This window comes from Typha angustifolia, chromosome 14, assembly GCF_048772165.1.
Source record: "Typha angustifolia cultivar Huaian chromosome 14, ASM4877216v1, whole genome shotgun sequence".
Lineage (NCBI taxonomy): Eukaryota > Viridiplantae > Streptophyta > Magnoliopsida > Poales > Typhaceae > Typha > Typha angustifolia.
In genome coordinates this window covers 12545676-12563908 of record NC_133252.1, presented here as the reverse complement: position 1 = coordinate 12563908, position 18233 = coordinate 12545676, and the positions used below count along the sequence as shown (strand labels likewise).

The 18233-nt window shown below is 40.3% G+C and overlaps 4 protein-coding genes across 9 annotated transcripts; 2 read left to right on the top strand and 2 right to left on the bottom strand.

The window, feature by feature from the left end:
• Window positions 1–13: 13 nt before the first annotated feature.
• On the bottom strand, window positions 14–4723 carry LOC140775723 (shewanella-like protein phosphatase 1). Of its 5 annotated transcripts, XR_012106795.1 has the most exons (11): window positions 4390–4723; window positions 4118–4218; window positions 3918–4031; window positions 3275–3484; window positions 2805–2940; window positions 2135–2307; window positions 1687–1775; window positions 1512–1581; window positions 663–769; window positions 350–466; window positions 14–272 (listed from the first exon to the last, which is right to left on the bottom strand). XR_012106795.1 is itself a non-coding variant. In XM_073119131.1 (10 exons), exons 1-9 carry the CDS (start codon window positions 4541–4543, stop codon window positions 683–685), a joined length of 1134 nt encoding a protein of 377 aa, XP_072975232.1. In that variant the 5' UTR covers window positions 4544–4723; the 3' UTR covers window positions 14–466; window positions 663–682. The 5 variants fall into 5 exon arrangements, 3 of the variants coding, with proteins under 3 accessions (XP_072975232.1, XP_072975233.1, XP_072975231.1); XR_012106794.1 differs by having other exon boundaries at window positions 350–769; window positions 4390–4722; XM_073119131.1 differs by having other exon boundaries at window positions 14–466.
• A 4014-nt stretch (window positions 4724–8737) lies between these two features.
• LOC140775439 (protein DETOXIFICATION 44, chloroplastic) lies at window positions 8738–12653 on the top strand. Its single transcript, XM_073118726.1, has 12 exons — window positions 8738–9093; window positions 9183–9326; window positions 9412–9560; window positions 9883–10018; window positions 10192–10288; window positions 10424–10524; window positions 10908–11071; window positions 11182–11253; window positions 11387–11503; window positions 11591–11686; window positions 11775–11896; window positions 11963–12653. The coding sequence occupies exons 1-12, from the start codon at window positions 8775–8777 to the stop codon at window positions 12030–12032; spliced, it is 1587 nt and encodes a 528-aa protein (XP_072974827.1). The 5' UTR covers window positions 8738–8774; the 3' UTR covers window positions 12033–12653.
• A 768-nt stretch (window positions 12654–13421) lies between these two features.
• Window positions 13422–14810, top strand: LOC140775441 (GDSL esterase/lipase At2g24560-like). Of its 2 annotated transcripts, none has more exons than XM_073118730.1 (3): window positions 13422–14080; window positions 14150–14409; window positions 14491–14623. In XM_073118730.1, exons 1-3 carry the CDS (start codon window positions 13466–13468, stop codon window positions 14495–14497), a joined length of 882 nt encoding a protein of 293 aa, XP_072974831.1. In that variant the 5' UTR covers window positions 13422–13465; the 3' UTR covers window positions 14498–14623. The 2 variants fall into 2 exon arrangements, with proteins under 2 accessions (XP_072974831.1, XP_072974830.1); XM_073118729.1 differs by having other exon boundaries at window positions 13430–14080; window positions 14150–14414; window positions 14491–14810.
• Window positions 14811–14957: 147 nt separating this feature from the next.
• On the bottom strand, window positions 14958–17230 carry LOC140775437 (exocyst complex component EXO70B1-like). Its single transcript, XM_073118724.1, has one exon. It carries the CDS (start codon window positions 16966–16968, stop codon window positions 15118–15120), a length of 1851 nt encoding a protein of 616 aa, XP_072974825.1. The 5' UTR covers window positions 16969–17230; the 3' UTR covers window positions 14958–15117.
• Between the last annotated feature and the right edge of the window lie 1003 nt (window positions 17231–18233).

The window sequence follows — 18233 nt, the reverse complement described above, 5'->3', positions numbered from 1 at the left end:
TGCAATGCAGATGTAACACAAGTAAATCCTTTGATTTCAAAGATGATAATTAGTTCGCACATTAATCCAGTATACTTTCTGTGTGACTTGTTCTGTTTCATGTATATTTTGTCCTTTCAAAATGTAAAAAAATGGTCACAGCCTTGGTTTCCCAGACCTTAAATATATCACATGTATTGTCTTTGATGAACTGGCTTCTTGATATGTAGATTCAATCGGAATCTGTATCATATTGGTTATTCCAGATCAGTATGAATTGAATAGGCAGTTCCCTGCAAGTAGAATATTTAACCCCTGTAAGTAACAAGTTTGTATTGCTTCTCATGTGTAAACAGAAAGGAGATATGACCTAAAAGTTTCCCTATTTCAGCTGATCCAATATTCCTTCATTCCTCCATTACCGAGTAAAACCGACATGGGTGTCATCATAGATGAGAACTTAAGGATCTCGCTTTTGGAACAGCCACTAATTAGAATTTCAAAAAGATGTTAATTCAATAAGCATTCAAATTGTACCCTCTTGCAAAAGTTCTCAAGTAGCCTAGTTGGCAGGTGAAGATAGATTCAACATTTCATCCCATAAATACGAATTCAAGACAGTCAAATATGTTGAAACAAAGGTGCCTAGAAGATAACAAATCAGAAGAATGAGGATGGCATACCTCAAGTCATATAGAAGTTCTCATAAATAGTCCATGAGTTCTCTCTCGTTGAAGTAGTCCCTTTGGTTACGTAAAACCCGTGCTTTATTATCCACTATTTCTAAAACCTGGTCCACCAGTAATTGAGTAAGTGCATTTGATACCTCAAGAATCAAAGCATCTTAAATCTGCAATTCAGCTAGAAATGATAAAACAAGGAAAAACATCATGACACACTAAAATGTAGTAATATAAATGCAAAAAACAGGACATGGCATTCAGATTCTTGCTAGTTTCTACCCAGAGATTCTGAGGCATCTGAAACTCAGGCATTTCTTCATATTGTCATCATACCATAATAATCTATTCATAATCCATTTATGCTTTCTAAGACAAGATTATTAAACTGTTCAGTACTAATAGTTAGGATTTGCCCGGGTACTGAATGAATCAGTTCTTTCAAATGTTATTATAATCATGTAGAGTGCACAGCAATAGTCTACTATCACTCAATAGTGCAGTCACACTCTGTATTCAGAGAGAAGGAATATGTATCTTTTGATTATTATAGTTAGATTGCAGAATTTTGAGCAGTCGCCTTGAAGGCTTAAATGCAACTCCATCAAAGCTTGGCAGCATGGAAGAAAGATTTGTGTATAAATGAAAACCACTTGACCTCAAAAACAAATGATGCATTAATGAAGTACGCATTTGCAAACAGTACCATTGTTTTATCCTAGTCTGAGGAAATACATTCATCACATAGCAAGCTGTGAAAAGAATATTATCTGGAAATATTATTCCATAGCACTGTGCAGGAATCATATAATGTATTAAGGTTCTAACTTTAGCTGAACAAAAAATTTTTACCTCAGGCCTGGAATTAAGAACTCCACTAGACATACCCACGTCAATGCACCAAACTTTGCAATTATATTTACTGCAGAAAAAGAAAAGCTCTGGCATAAGTGGACTCTTCAAAGGTCTTGGATGCTAGTTGCTCACTGTTTAACTTCTTTTCATATAAAGAATGCCACATAAATACCAATTTACACCGTCAGACTGCGGAGTGTGGCCAACTACCATTCCTTTGGCTCCCATTGCTTGCAATGTTTCTTCCACAACAGATGATATCTAAAAAAATGCAACCATTTTAAGAAGTAGTAACTAAAACAAGTAAAATTTGTTGTTCAGTAGTGAATTAGATGGTTCTTCATCATAATGCTAGAGATTGGCAGATATGGTGCAGGAAGGATCACTGGCTGGATTGTTGTAGCCAAACACGATTATCTGCATTTAAATGATAAATGTGCATTCTTCCCCTGTTCCTCTTATAGTTTATATACTATAGTATGCCATTTATCAAAGTCAGTATGGAGTGCTCTATTTTAATGAGGACATTATTTACGAGGGTAGTGAGATGGGCTGTCCTGTGCAAAAGTTCAGCTGCATAGTCAGTGTGTATTTTCTATATTGTACATGAGATAGCTTACCTGACATGCTTGATACTTCAGCTGTGCTGACTCTCTTGAGTACAAGCGGTTCCAAACAACACTATCATAACCTCTAATAGCAATGAAGGGAATATCTGGAGTATCACTATCTTCAACGAATCCTTGCATCCAATCTGCTACTTCAGTGTTCATGCGCTCAACACCGTATGCAACTGTGAATGCAACACCAAAGGACTCTATAAGAACTCCTATGTCATCCAGATTATTATAATTACACAAAAGTGCACTTCTATAGAAATATCAATACATCTAGTTTCCAGTTTTCAGAGTTTTCATCATGGGCAAAATTTTCTAGCAAGCTCAAATGGGGAACTACTGTAAACACAATTAGAATTCTAGCAAAAGCTGATCTCAAGCAGAATGGAAATTAGCGCATTATAAGACATCTGATTTATCCAAATCATAATATGGAAAACTGAAGTGGTAGCAAAACTATTAAAGGAAATAACTGTTATCTCCATATGTATCTGTGACAGATGCACAAGCACACATGAGGTCATAAGCACATACATGAGGAAGAGAAAATAGACAAACGGGAAAATTATAATTCCCTATAACAAACAAAAATGGAGGACAAGAAAATCAGAGGCATATCTATAATTCTATGTATGCATGTTATGTACAGTGAGAGAGGGACAGAGAATTTTACCATGATGTGGTAGTAGGCCACCATGACAGAAAACCCAGTCATCAACCTGAAGGACAATGGGATGATGTGACAATTCACAAGCTAGTGGACCACCGGGCCTGAAAAGAGATGATCTAGCGCTAACTCCCTTCTGCCTCTGTCCTAATATTTTCATAATTCTGTCAGCATGTTAAGAAAAGTTTTAGAAACAAAAAGAATGCTTCAACATGCATTTTGCATGATCCACACTAAGTATTTGAAAAGCATAGCATATGCCATGTCAGTTCCAACGAATCACATCTAAGTTGTCATACTTGATAATTTCCATGTATTGTAAATACTGATGAAGATGATATGAGAAAGCAAATGCTATTAATAACTCATTAAATTATTATAACATTCTTATGCTGCAGCAGGCAATGAAGTCCCTAATTCTTTGTTCATAACACCCTATCCTAGATATAATACTAAGTAACAAATGCATTTAATACCTTCACAATGTTCCAAGGACTCCAATGACTTTGAGACGTGCGTTCCTCCTTCCACCCTTCAGACACATTAATCCAGCTGAGAAAAGCATCTTCCCAGTTGTCTTGACATTCATTCAGGTATTCCAGGAAGTCTATGCACTCATCAAATGCTCCAGGATCAACATATCTAAAATCACCTTCTACATTCATGGTTTCATGATTTCCATTAACCTAACAACAATGATCTCCATCAAAATGCTAATAAACACATTTTGAAAAAAAACAGAACAAAAGAGCAGCGTCAACAACACTAACATGTCTTGTATTTGTAAACATGCACAAGGAATTGCAGAAGTCATCTTCTCCCTTAAAACCTGAGTAGTAGTTGCAAAAGAGACTACAAAACCGTTGTGATTTTTTTTTTTTTTTTCCAAATATCCCATTCAATTGATCTAGAAGATATTCAACCTATGCTCATCAATAAAGACCTTGCTTCATTCTAAAGAGCTACTCATAATTTATGCCAAAACTTGATCAAAATATATTTATTTCACCTATAATATCGAAACTTCCATAAGCCATCTGAATTGTCCCAAAAGTTCCATAATCTAAAATATGTCATGGTAATAATGTCCTGATCGTGAATCAGGTAAGTAAATCAAACCTGAAAGACCGCACCGCCTTTAGACTTTGCTTGCAAATTCAATGACTTAAGTAAAGATAAGATAGCTATTTCGTCTTCACCTCGATCAAGGATATCACCAAGCTGAACTAATATCTGCATGTAAACATTGCGATGCACAAACTTTTAACGCAAGGAACTAAAAGGGCTAAACTTTAAAGTTAGGCAAGATAAATGGTTACCGTGTCTCCACCCGTCCAGAGAGCGTGACCACTTGAGCTTAGAACGCCAGCCATTTCTAATGCGCTTCTAGTTTGAGCAAGATCACCATGCAGATCACCAACTAGAATTTTCAAATTACCAAATTGAACTTTAGATGAGGAGACATTTACTAGTTTACTATTCCAAGTAGAACTTGAGCGATGGAATTCTCATACGTGCAAACAAATATAACACAATTGCTCTAGAAATAGGATTGCAGCATCAATTCCTTGGGAAACTTTACTTTTCTTACCAGCAACGATGCGGCGGCCTGGAGCAGAGACAAAGGTGGGAGGATTTCCCCTCACCACTATTGGTTTAAGACCTTTATTAGATTCAGAACACTCAGCTACGATCCGTGGTTTGGAAGGTGGAAAGGGTAAGCTATTGAGAGAGAAGGCAGCCATCCTTCGTTGCTACCTTTCTCTGTAATCACTCCAAATAAAAAATCGCATCTTTAAATGGCGGGCACTGCAATACTTCTCGCGGCTACCATTAGTGCATGGCAAATAGAAATTCTCTCAGCCACGAGTTCGAGATGAGCTGAGGTGAGGGGTCCCATCACCCCACACTCGGCCTACCCTAACCAAAATAATTTCTTGCATTTCTACGCCAAAACCTTCAACAATTCACGAAATCTACGGGTTTTACCTCGAGAAGCTTCGAGATTGCCGTAAAACCGAGCAAGAAGACGAGATAGGCTTGAAATCAGCGGGTTATCGGCCACGTATCGTCTTATGACTGGGCCGGTAGTCCGGCCCATTACTCTCTAATATTCCAAAAGTACCCCCACCTAGAACTAGAATTCTTCCAAATGACCAATGTATCCATATAACGAATTGAATAAAAATAATAATTAAAATTAAAACATTATTCAAAGGATACTTGACCTACACTTGCATTGCTTGTACTCGAATCAAGCAATTTAATGAATGGCAACAATTTAGGGGACAAAGCTTAACTGGCTCTTAAGCATACCTAAGCTAAGTAGCTCCAAAGAGATAACATGTCCAGAATGACGAGAATGCCCTGGGAGAGGGACCCTCCCTCCCACCAAGTCTGGCGCACTCTCTGAGAGTGGCAGGGCAATGCATTAGTTACAGCGTGTCAGGACGTTTCAGAGCGATCAAGGAACTGCGACTATCGGAGACTCAGAAAGAAAGTGGGGGAAGTGAGTAGGGGCAAATTTGACCTCTGGTGCTTTAAAGGAGTGCCTCGGGGTTCGCGCTGGGGAAGTGAGGTGGTACGAAGGGAGTCAGTGCCGTGGAGAGAGCCACGAGGACGGGGGAAGGCGAAAAGCGCTCAAGTTACGAGGCCCAGGCATTTTAATTACCGGATATTTTTTGTAATTTTTATTTTTATTTTTGTTAAATTTATCATTTTATTTTTTTATCCAATTAAAATAGGTCTCGTATTTATTTATATACTCATCTAAATTTAATATTTACATATATATCTTTCTAAAAGATAAAATTTTTATACTATTTATTTTTACATAAATAGCTCTTAGAATTAACTAACTATTAAAATTTATACATTATTCCTTGCTAAGAGTATTTTATCTTTTTTTTAATGAAATTCTTAAGACTTAACCTAGAAAATAATAATTATAAGAGTATCTACATAAGTAATACATGTTTTAAGGGGGATATAAGTAGACAAAGGATTTTGAAGAGTATAATATAATAGAAAAATAATTACCATGCCACATATATATTTTATCTGAATAATTTTTAAAGATTATACACATGTGCCATTGAATGGTATCTGATCGTACTATACTTTGGCAGGTGAAGGTAATGCTCAGTCATAAAGGAGAGAGGAACTAATTCTTTTGTTTTTGTTTTTAAAAAGAAAAGAATATTTTTGAACATATGAAAGATTTTAGATCCATACTTCTTATAACTATATGTATTAGATTATGAATTGGCTAATTTATATGTTAGACAAAACTCTACCATTCTTCCATACATAGTCTCCTGCACATCTAATCAATATATATATATATATATAATTAGTGATAATATTGACATTACAAATACTTAAAGAAAACTTATTAAGATTTGATTTATTCAAACTAGTATCAGAAAAACGATCCTTTGGTATATATTCCAAGGAGCTAAAGAGCCACTGTCAACCTAGGTACTGGCTATATTACTAAAGTTTTAGGGCACCTTCTCATGTACAGGCCCATGAATCTAGCTACCTCTATCATGGACTGCCAAACTCCAGCTGTTTGTGTATATATATATATACAAATGCCCAGATGCCCTAATCTTGTGAGCTATAAAGGAGAACCAAGGACTATACTCCCCAGAGGAAGAGTCCTACCAGCTATAAGTTCATATCAGACATGAGTCAACAATCCCTGTGGAAATGATTGGTGCCAAAACTTAAAACCCATACCAAACTCATAGGGTAGTAATTCCATGAGGCCCATTCTGGTAATTTAACACACACAGAGGCTCAGGAGAAAAAGTAGGAGGTTTTTTTTTTTTTAATTTCTTTTCTTCTTCTGTTTATGGTGTTTTTATAACTCATATGGGGCTCACACAGTTGGAGAAAGAGCCCATCTTTCCTTCAACCTAAAGGAAGGAAATGGACCTCCCCCCTCTTCTCCCTCACAGTTATTTGTATAACCTTTTCTTTCTCTATCTATTAATAAGTCAAGGGCCTTCATGCCCTAAGAGACGTGACTCTCCTCTTTCATACACCACTATGCAGCCATGGACCCTCCTATAAATAGACCCCCTTGGCCCAAACCATTTCTTCACAGCTCCTCTCTTCTCTTAGCCTCTCCCTCTCCCTCTCTTTGAAATTTTTTTTCTAGAAAGAAGAAGAAAAGTATGGAAGGATCCGTAAAGCTCAGGAGGGATAGCGCCTTAGATGATAGCGAATAGAGTGGAATTACAAAGATGCATATGTTGAGTTGTTTCTTTCATCTAATGCGCTATCTATCCTGAGTTTCATGGTTTCTTCATACTCTAGAAGTGGCATCATGTTAATTTGTTGTATCTTATTTACTTTCATATATCTTCTATCTCATGTAGTTTAATTATTTTTCAAGTATGATTCACTTCCTCACCTAGGATGATATTGCTTCAGCTTACATATCTTTCAAACAAAGCATATTAATTTCACCATTTTACCTAATTTCTTATATCATATATATATATATATTTTTGTGGATTGATGTAGTAATATATCTGTATAGTTTAGAATAATAAAAGATAATATATAAATTAAAGAAGTGCAGGTACTACAGGGATGTGGCCGTTCCTTTGATAGCCACAGCTGACAAAAGCGTTAATGATCAATCAATCATCCTGCCAACTCTCCAGAGACCAAATCTGAAACAATTCAATTTCAATTAAATCCTAGTGGTGTTTTGCTGGAACTTCATGGTCCCATCTGTTATGTTTCTTTCATTCGTTTTCATATATATATATTTTTTTTCTCTTTGGCGTTGAGTTTTATCTAATAAAAAGCCATAATATCACTTTTTATTGTATAGAATAACATTAGCAGTTATTTAACATATATAAGTATATTTTAAGGGTCCTTTGTGCAAAATAGTCGAGCCAAACGCGACGTTGACTATATTCTTCCCCATCTCCGTGCACGCCACGGCCTCGTAAATCGTAATCATTTTTCAACCCCTCAAATCCTGATTACGCCATCTCTCAGCGTTAGTTTTCTTTTTTAAATGGGTTTCCAATCTAGTATTATAATAGATTAATTAGCAATCGTTCTAAGTCGAATTATACAAAGAAAAATAAAATTAATACCGTCATTAGGCCCCGATTGGTCCAAGAAAGCAAGCCCGAGGAGCATTCTAGGCCCATGGGCTAATATAACTGGGCCACTGCCCACCTCAATCTGAGGCCCATAACTAACATATACTTATCGGGCGTGGATCTAATCCTTATATAGATCCGCTCCAAATATAATATTTTGGTCTAAATTTTGGACCTGGAATCTTGAATTGGTTGGCACGAATACTTTGGCGGTATGCTTAGAGTATGATTTGGATTATCTGACGAAGAATCCACGCAAATCCGGTTAAAGAATGGACATAGATCCTACCTGGGAAGAAAATTCGTACTTTTGTGCAGTACAAAACTACAGTGGTAGTACGTTTATGGGAAAATTTATATTTCGCACCCCCTTATTTTTATGAATTTGTGATCTTTTTGTTGTTTACGTTTCAAGCCTCAAAATAACTTTATTCTCATGAATATCAACGGAAGAGTTTGATTATGAGAAAATATTCTACTTTTTAAATTTTTTAAAAAGAGAATGCAAAACATGAGGATCGAATTTTAAATAGTGAAAAGGTGCGGTGTGAATTACAAATTCGTAAAAATGCAAGGTTTTTTTATTTTCTTTCGGAGTTGCGAAAATATCTTGAGGATTCGCGGATTTGGATATGGATAACAAAGTTAGATCCGACAAGAAATCTAACTTGGATCCGAAACGAATTCGAATTAACGCTCGGTAACCATACCGACAACTTCCAAAATATCCAAGGAAGTTATCTTCCATTCGACGGATAGGAGGCGAGTATAAGTTTATGGTCTCAGAAATGCCTGCAAAGGAGTCATCGAACAGCATTCCCTCCCCCCCTCCCTCTCTCCCATGGCGGGAATCTCTCTACTCCTCTCTCCTCTCACCACCTCCTCATTTCACTCCCCAATCCAAACCCATTCGCTTTCCTATCACCACCATAGTAGGACCTTTCTCTGCTTCCAGAATCCTTCTAAACCCCAAGAAATACCCAAAGCCAAGAGCAAGAAGCCTCCCTTCCCAAAACCCACATCGGCTTCGCGTTTTCTCGATCGGTTTAGGGTCGACGAGATCGGTTTGGATATATTAAACATAGCTTTGCCGGCTGTTTTGGCTCTCGCGGCGGATCCTGTCACGTCTTTGGTGGATACCGCTTTTGTTGGGCATTTGGGTATGTTAATTCTCGAGCAAGAAAAAAGACTAGAGTTTGTTGATTATTTGTGAATTTTATGTTTTATTTTTTTGCCCTTTTGTTGAAAGGGTCGGCGGAGTTGGCGGCTGTTGGCGTTTCGGTTTCGATTTTTAATTTGGTCTCGAAGTTGTTTAATGTGCCGTTGCTTAATGTGACTACATCTTTTGTTGCGGAGCAGCAAGCATTGAGGAATGATTCAGGAGTTGATGCAAGTGAGGACTATATTTTGAAGGAGTTGAAAAAAAATTCCATCTTTGCAATGGAGGATGATCATTTTTTGTTGCTGTCCTTTTGTAGTGAGTGCAGGTGGTGGTGATGGAGAAAATAGGATGTTCCTTCCAGCAGTGTCGACGTCGCTGGCTTTGGCTACTTGTATCGGAGTGGTAGAAGCCATAGCGTTGGTTTTCGGATCAGGGGCCCTGATGAATGCCATGGGTATACCTGTTGTAAGTGGGACTAAGATGATCATACTTTCTTGTGTTTCTTGTAAATATGGTATAAAATTACTTGGTCATAATCTCCTAGTTATGCGTGATGATTATACATTTTGGTAATTTTGTTATGTTGTTGAAGAAGACTAAATTGAGAAAAATGAGAAATGCTTACCAATTTTGTACTTCACTTATTAAGCTATTTAGGAAACAATTTTTCTTGCTATGGACTGGTGATAGTGGCAGCAGTAGTTGAGAAGGATCCGGCATACTACCCTATATATCCACAGAGTAAAATTTTGTGCGAAAACATAACACATGTTTATGATCTACGCAGGATTCACCAATGCGAATACCGGCTGAACAATTTCTTACTTTAAGAGCATTTGGTGCTCCACCAATTGTTATAGCACTTGCAGCACAAGGCACATTTCGTGGTTTCCTTGACACAAAGACACCATTATATGCCATTGGTTAGTAGGTTGAGACCATTTTTTATATGTAAGATGTTGTAATTAGAAAGATCAAAGTTCTATACTGTATCATGCATGAGTAGTTGCATCTTCCATTAAAGGTCCTAAGGAAATCTTTATGTTAACAAGCTTATGTTGAAAGAGGACACAGCATAACAGTATATTGTATGCAGGTGCTGGTAACCTACTGAATGCAATACTGGATCCTATTTTGATATTTCTTCTTGGTCTAGGCGTAAGTGGTGCTGCTATAGCTACTGTGATCTCTGAGTACGTTAAAGCCATCATGAGATTATTATGAATAAAATGTACTTTCCTCTTTTGGTACTCACTCTGTTATTCTTCATGCTTCTACTTGACTCTGAGTATCTGATATTCTTTGCTTGATTCTGTCCATTTTACTAGGTATCTGATAGCATTTATTCTCCTCTGGAATCTGAACAAGAAAGTAGTGCTGATTGCACCAAATATTGTTGATGACAGAATAATGCGTTACCTAACATCTGGTACGTCAATTTATTTTACTGTTTCATCCAGAAACACTTTGATTATTGAAGAAGTGTCTTTAGATCTTATTTGATGGAAAAGATTATTTAACATGTTAATGGACAGCTAGCATCTAGCTCTGAGAAGTCCAACATATTAAAAGATTTGGATACTCTAAGAATGATAAACTAGTTCTTTGAAATAGCATTTCTGATACTCTGGAAGATTTAAGATGCACATTTTCATTATTCGTAATACAAAACCATGGAATGGTCTTAGTCCTCTCTTGATGCTTTTAGATTCTATAAATTTCTCACAGTATCTGTCACAAATGGACAAGTATCACATAATTTTCCTACAAATATTCCTTCTCCCTGACAGTGATAATTCTATCATTTTGCAGGTGGTCTCCTAATTGGCAGAACCATTTCAGTGCTCCTAACAATGACACTAGCAACATCCTTGGCTGCCAGGGAGGGTCCTATTCCAATGGCTGGTCATCAAATATGCCTGCAGGTCTGGTTGGCAGTTTCCCTGCTTAATGATGCACTAGCACTTGCTGGTCAGGTTTGTTATTCTCAAGGTTTCATGTATACTTGGTTTGTTATGTCTTGCATCTCAAAAGTCACGAGGTCTCATTGCTTCTGTTTATAAGCAAACTGCATACTTTTTCACAGGCTTTACTTGCAAGCGAGTACACTAAGAGGAATTATGAACAAGCCCGCCTTATAGTCTACAGGGTTCTACAGGTTAGGGAACAGTTTCTTCTGGTGTATAGTTCTTGAAATTTCCAATTAGTTTGATAAACACAGTCCAGACCCCTTCTTTCTTTTGTATGTTAATTTCATCTGATATTTATGTTATTGATCTATATTTGATCAGATTGGAGTAGCAACTGGATCTGCATTAGCTATCGTCTTGTTCTTTGGATTTCGGTCTTTTTCCTTTCTATTCACTACTGATTCAGCAGTTCTTGACATTGCAAGATCTGGAGTCTGGGTAATGTTTATTGAATAATTGAAATTTGCTTTGTTGAATATGTTGTTGATATGGGAACCACCATCCCTAAATACGAGAACCTTGCAGTTTGTGACTGTTTCTCAGCCGATAAATGCCATTGCTTTCGTAATTGACGGGCTTTACTATGGTGTCTCTGACTTTGCATATGCGGCATACTCTATGGTGTGAATTTCTAGCTCACTTCTGTATACTTTACCTACGATCTTCATGAAGGAACATTTCCAATAATATCAATCACTATATTGGGCAGTTCTTGGTAGGGATAGTCTCATCAATGATCCTACTGGTGGCTGCTCCTGCATTTGGTCTTGCTGGGGTGTGGACGGGACTGGTTATTTTCATGAGTTTGCGAGCAATTGCTGGATTTTGGAGGTAGAAAACCTACTTGTATTTCTGGACTACATTATCTTATTTATGAGATCATTTTATGATTTCCAGGTTAGGAACCAAAGGCGGACCTTGGAAAATGGTCTGGTCTGAGACAGATATTGGAACAACGGAAAAATAATGACTGTTAAAAATTACATTGTTATTGCTTAAGTGGGTGTTTCCCTCTTCAGTTTCAGTCAAGCCGGTCTCATCAAGTTTATAAGCTGGCGGCAGGAACTCTAATTGAAACAACTGACTGTAACCACTGATGATCCAAGACACACGAGTAGGCCAGTTAAAGCAAACCACAGAGCGTGACTGAGCTGTGGACTTGACAAAATAAAGCAAACACTCATCATCCAAACCACTTTTGAGCCTATCTGCATTATTTTGGTTCAGAATCACTTTCTTCTTTCATGAAGGCAATCCTCCATTTCGCTTTCTGGACCGAGTAAATTGAAGTTGTGCATCATCTTAAGTCAAGTGTGAGCTGGTGATAACTAACTAACAGCTAACCTACTTGAGGGCATAGTCCCGTGCAGCTATGAGGTGCGAGAGCAAGAACTTGGCAGAAATACTGCAAGACCAGCATGAAAGGAAAATAGGGATAGAAAGAAGTAAAGTACCTCTCCCGCATTCGCGCCCTTCTTCGGACTTGATGCACAGTTTTTTTCTGCAATATTGTTATAGCATGTCTTCAAGGTTCTACACTTATTTGTAAAGAGATTTGTGAATTTTCTAGCGATTGTTTTATCCTCTACCCTTGGATTTGTGCAGTCGGTTATTTTCTCATTGACAGTTTTCAGTACATAGATGTTGTATTTCATGAATCATAAGAATCATATAAAAAGATTCTCCTTCCAATAAACATTGTATATTGTTGTGAAAATTAACTGTAACAGTATATTCTATGGATCGCTTTTCTTTTCATATTAACCGAGACCATGAAGGTTAAAACTTAATGCTATTGGAACTTCCATCTGCATGGTGCACAAGAAATACTCGTACGCGAGATAAGAAGTACGACAACAGATACTGTCCTGAAATCGCATACTAGATGAAGTTATATAGAATATTTAAGTACATTTCAGCGTGTATAACTTCTTACACACCTCTGTTTTCTGTAGTATGACGATGAATTAATAGAAGAACATTTCGGTATGAGTGTGAGATAATTTAAAAGAAATGCAAATTTCATTAAAAAATATATAAATGTGAAATATGAAATTGTTTACCTCACATGCAATCATCTTTAATGCATCCAAAATGTTTAAGTTGAAACCCACGGTATAGAGTCGATGTTGCAGAGCTACTCACAGGTTGTATTGGCAACATTGTCGCTAGTGCTTCAGACAATCACAGATTGATAACATTCCAAAGTTTCCATGCTGCTCCTGTTGAAGATTGTCATTATACTCTTCATCATATACACGTAGACAAAAGCATTAACAAATTTTGTCATAGTTCTCTTCCTCCAGAACAAGCGTTTGATGAGTCATATGCTAGAAACTTTGTGGGCATTCTGCAATATAAAGCAGAATCGAGTCTCACTAAGTCCTACAAAGGAATGCGATGGCGCAACTACTACTCATCTTGGTTCTACTCTTCTCATGCATTACTGAGAACGTCTCCAAGGACGCCAGAGAGAAGCCACCTAAATTCTCCGCCATCTTCTACTTCGGTGATTCATCATTAGATACCGGCAACAATGGCTATATTCCGACGCTTGCAATAGCCAAACACTATCCCTATGGCCAGGACTTTCCGGGGAACAAGGCCACCGGGAGGTTCTCCAATGGCCGTCTCGTGCCCGACTTCCTATCGGCCGAGCTAGGCCTCAAGCAATTCTCACGGCCGTTCATGGATCCAACCCTCTCAGACAAAGATATCCTGACCGGCGCAAACTTTGCGTCTGCAGGCTCAGGGTTCGACGATGCAACGTCGGCCGTCACGAACACAATACCGATGTCGAGGCAATTGAAGATGTTCAAATTGTACCTCGTGAGGCTTAGGAAAATTGCAGGAGAGGAAGAGGCTGTTAGAATTGTTGGTAACGCACTAATATTCATCAGTTCAGGAACTAATGACTTTGTTGTGAGCTTCTATGATTTGCCAAACAGAAGAGGAGAATTTAACATAAGTGAGTATCAAAACTTTGTACTCCATAAAGTGCACAACGCTGTCAAGGTATGATCTCAAACATCATCATCTAACGTTACCATTATTTATAATTACATGCTTGAATCTTCGATGCAGGAGTTATATAGTCTTGGTGCTCGTTTATTTTGTGTTGCTGGTCTACCTCCAATTGGTTGCATACCTCTTCAAATCACTGTAAGTAGAACTCATCATCTCTTAGACCGGGCATGTGTTGCTGAACAAAACTCGGATTCCATCGTCTACAATGCCAAACTCCAAAAACTATTACTTAAGATGCAGCAATTACTCTCTGGAAGCAAGTTTGTATACATTAATTCATATGAGTTTCTAATGGAGATCCTGAAACATCCTACCAAGTATGGTAAGATTCATCTTAATTAATTCCCTGAACTCAAATCTTGTGCATGATAAGTACCTCATAACACAAATTAACACAGGGTTTAGGGAGACAAGCAGAGGATGCTGTGGAACTGGGCTCACAGAAGTAGGGCCGCTGTGCAACTACTTGACCCCAACTTGCCTAAATGTGCCGTCGTATGTATTTTATGATGCTGTTCACCCATCTGAGAAAGTCTACAGGTTAGCTACTGATTACATTATGAAACAAATCATATCACAGTTAGAATGAGGTGGTATTGTAGATGGAGAGTGTGTATCAGAGTAGTAAATCCTTGCACCCTTTGATGTTGTGGAGAATGTGTTGCTCTTTCTCAAGTGAGCTGATGTAGTTTTTTTACAAATCATCACAAATCTTCCTAGTCTCTGAAGTAGGCAGCTAATCAATCATCACAAGAGCAGATTGGGAATACAATCCAAGCAAAAAGAAACTATGGAAAATGATGTTTAACAAAGTTGAAACTAAGTATAATCTTGCGGAGAAAGCCCTACTGGAACTTGTGAAGGCTAGTAGAAATAACTTCATCATCTGATATACTTTTGAGTAGCAGAGGAGCCAAATATTACAACAGCTACCATTGATACAAATCAGCTAATTAACAAAACCACCACCTCATAGACAACAACGACCAACAGCAGAATTATACATCTCAAATTGGGAATAGCACCTATCCTTTATCTGATCTCTTACCCATTCCTTCAAACAACTCATCTATCCTCGCCTCTACCTCCTCCGGTGAGTACTTCAAGTATTTGTCGCGGCCGGAGTCGGCCATGCCCCGCATCCTGGCGAGGAAATTTCTATACGCCGGCAGCACCATCTCCAAGACGCTCACCCTGAGCTCCGTCTGCAGCTGCGGGTCGGCCGCGACCCATCCAGCCTGCACTCGGGAAATCTCTTCTAAGTAATTATTAAACATCCTTAGCCTTTCACGCATTATCTTCCCCGTCACTGAACCGCTGCCACTGCTGCCGGTCTGGAGTACCGCAACGACCTTCCCCCACGTGCCGCGCTGGTAGTCGCCGCCCCATCGCCGCACTTTTGCCATCAGCCGTCTGATCCACTCCTCGCCGAGTAGTAGTCCGAGCTCGCTGTCTCTGACTTTTTGGATGGTGTACCTTCCATTGTTCATCAAGAAGATGCAGCTGAGAGACGGGTCCGGGTACATCTTGGATTTGGATTCGAGATTCGTTTGAAGGACGTCCATGATCCACGCGATCTGGACGGCGAGGGATGAGGATGGACGGTCGGGATCGACGGCGGCGGAGTCGTCTTCCATGACTTGCTCTAGTGTTTGCCGTGAGGCGCAGGCGGCGCGGAGGTAGTTCATGACGTAGCGGGTTATCGGATGGAGTCCGCCGCCCGGTACGGTGCCCCGGGCTGGGTCGCGGCGGATTAGGTTCTCCAGTTCCATGAAGATCCCGCGGATGGAGGCGCCTAGGGCTTTGTGGACGGCGGCGACGTGGTCGGAGAAGAAGGGGTCGAGATCGGCGAGGAGATCGCGGACGGACTCGTACATGTCAACGACGCGGAAAAGCCGCTCCGGCGCGCGGCTAGCGGCGGCGACGGCGTCAGCGAAGGAGAGGAGGTGGAGAGCCGGAGCGCGGCAGGCGGCGGCAAAGGCGAGCTCGGAGAAGGGGGAGAGGTCGTCGGAGAAGATGCGATCGCAGAGACGACGCTCGCTGGGGATCAGTATGCGGAAGACCATGACGAAGGCGCGGATCCAGCGGGAGATGTCGTGATCGAGGTTATCCCATGGGGTGGACTGGATCTCCTCGGCGGTGCGGGGGCGAAGCCCGAGACGGGCGACGCTCTCGTCGATGAAGCTACGGCGGGCGGCGGCATAGGTCTCGGCGCACTCGCGGCCGAAGCCAGCGGCGGCCATGCGAGAGGCGATCGAGTGGAGATCGGAGATGGACCCGGGCGGGAGACTCTCGATCACGAGGTCGTAGTCCGTCACCGGCTTCGCGATCGGGATCCGGTCTCCGTCGTCGTCATCGTCGTCGTCTTCCTCCGCATCGGTGTCGTCCCCGTCTGAGTCCAACGGCGGCGCCACCGCCGCCGAGTTCGGCTGCTCGATCAGCGATCGGAACTCATCCTCCAGCCGCAGCATACAACGCTGGAGGAGCTCATCGGCGCGGTCGAGGAGCTGCTTCTTCGCCGGCGGCGAGGGCGACGAGTCGACCTCGTGGATAGTGGCAAGGAGGTCGTCCACCGCCTCGAGGAAGGCGCTAGCGTCGGCGGAGTCGGACCAGATCAGACGATCGGAAGAGACGAAGTGGGAGATCTGACGGTCAAGAGTTCGCAGAGTCCGCTCGATCGAAGTCAACGGTGGGAGGTGCTCGTCACCGCCCCCGGTGGCATCGTCCCGCTTATCAGCGAGCTTCTCGAGGGAGAATCGCCCGTCGAAGGAGGAGAAGATCTGAAGGATGTCATCCGCCATGGTATCCGTCCTGCCCAGCGTCTTCGCTATGTGCCGGACGGCAGCGATCAGCTTCTCTTCACCGTTCTCCGCCATCTATTAATTTCCACCGCAACACTCTCCAAGCAAAGCTTCAGTTGCCGTCTCCGGCGGCCGCCATTAGTGCTTAAATGGAGCTAGGGTTGCGATTTTGATCGAGATAGAAAGAGGAAGGGGAAAGATTAAAGAACGCGGCTTCTCTAATCTTCTATAAGGCAAAGGGAGGCTACGAGTGGTTGAGGGAGATATAAAAGACGATGGGAAATAACGCGGAGAGAGCAAGCAGAGGTAGGTATGGGCGAGGAAGTCAGGATGCAGCAGGAGTGTGAGAAAGATGATGAAAGCGAGACTGGCGACGTATTCGATGGCATTCTCGTGATTTTACGGCGGTGAAAATTTACATTCTTTGCACTTCTACCCCTTTAAAATTCCTTATTTGTATATACCCCCCCTCTGAGATTCTTCCTTATCATGAAATGGACGGTAGAGGATGATGATGTTGGGCTTCGATCGACGAGAAAGACAAAAAGGTGTACTCGGACCAGAAACTTGTAGCGGTGGGAAGTGGGCATCACGACCAAAGGTGGAGCGAGAGAGAGAGAGAGAGAGACAGAGACAGAGATGTGTGCTTCTTGTGTTACTGCTCTTTATCTTCTTTTTCACTGGATACCGTGATTGATGGATTTATTTAGTTGACCAGTCAGCACAGCTTATTACTGTTGCTATACGGTTACTCTCGGTTGACCAGTCAACACAGCTTGCTATTGTCCCCTGGAGGTTCAAAAAGTATATAATTCACTTAAATCACCAAAACAGCCTGTGCCAGAACTTTTTTATATACTTAATACTACTTTAATAATATTATTATTATTTTAACAGTTAGTTTAAATTATTTATAATTTTAGTTTTTGTTTTACCATACACGAGAGAATTATATGTTCTTAGTGTCAACAAGTTAATTATTATTTTTAGGAGCTTGTATGTTTGTTCTGAGAACAAATTATTGAAGACACTGGGAACATACCATATAAAACATTAACGAGGCTATGTTCCCAGAACTCATAGCTTGATTGGGTGGAGTAGGTGTTTTTTGTGCAAGCTTGCCAAGTGGTTTTAAAATTTAGACTAACTTATTCGATAGTTAATTATACTTTATGTACAAATTTAAGTATCAAAATGCCAATGGTGCAATGACTAACTTGTATACAGAGATTCTTAAAAGACGCTGAAATTTTCGAACTTCGTTAATAAAGTCACTCCCCCCCGCCCCCTGGGCTTGTGCCGTGGTATTATGGTATACCAGGATAAAGAATTTGAAATGA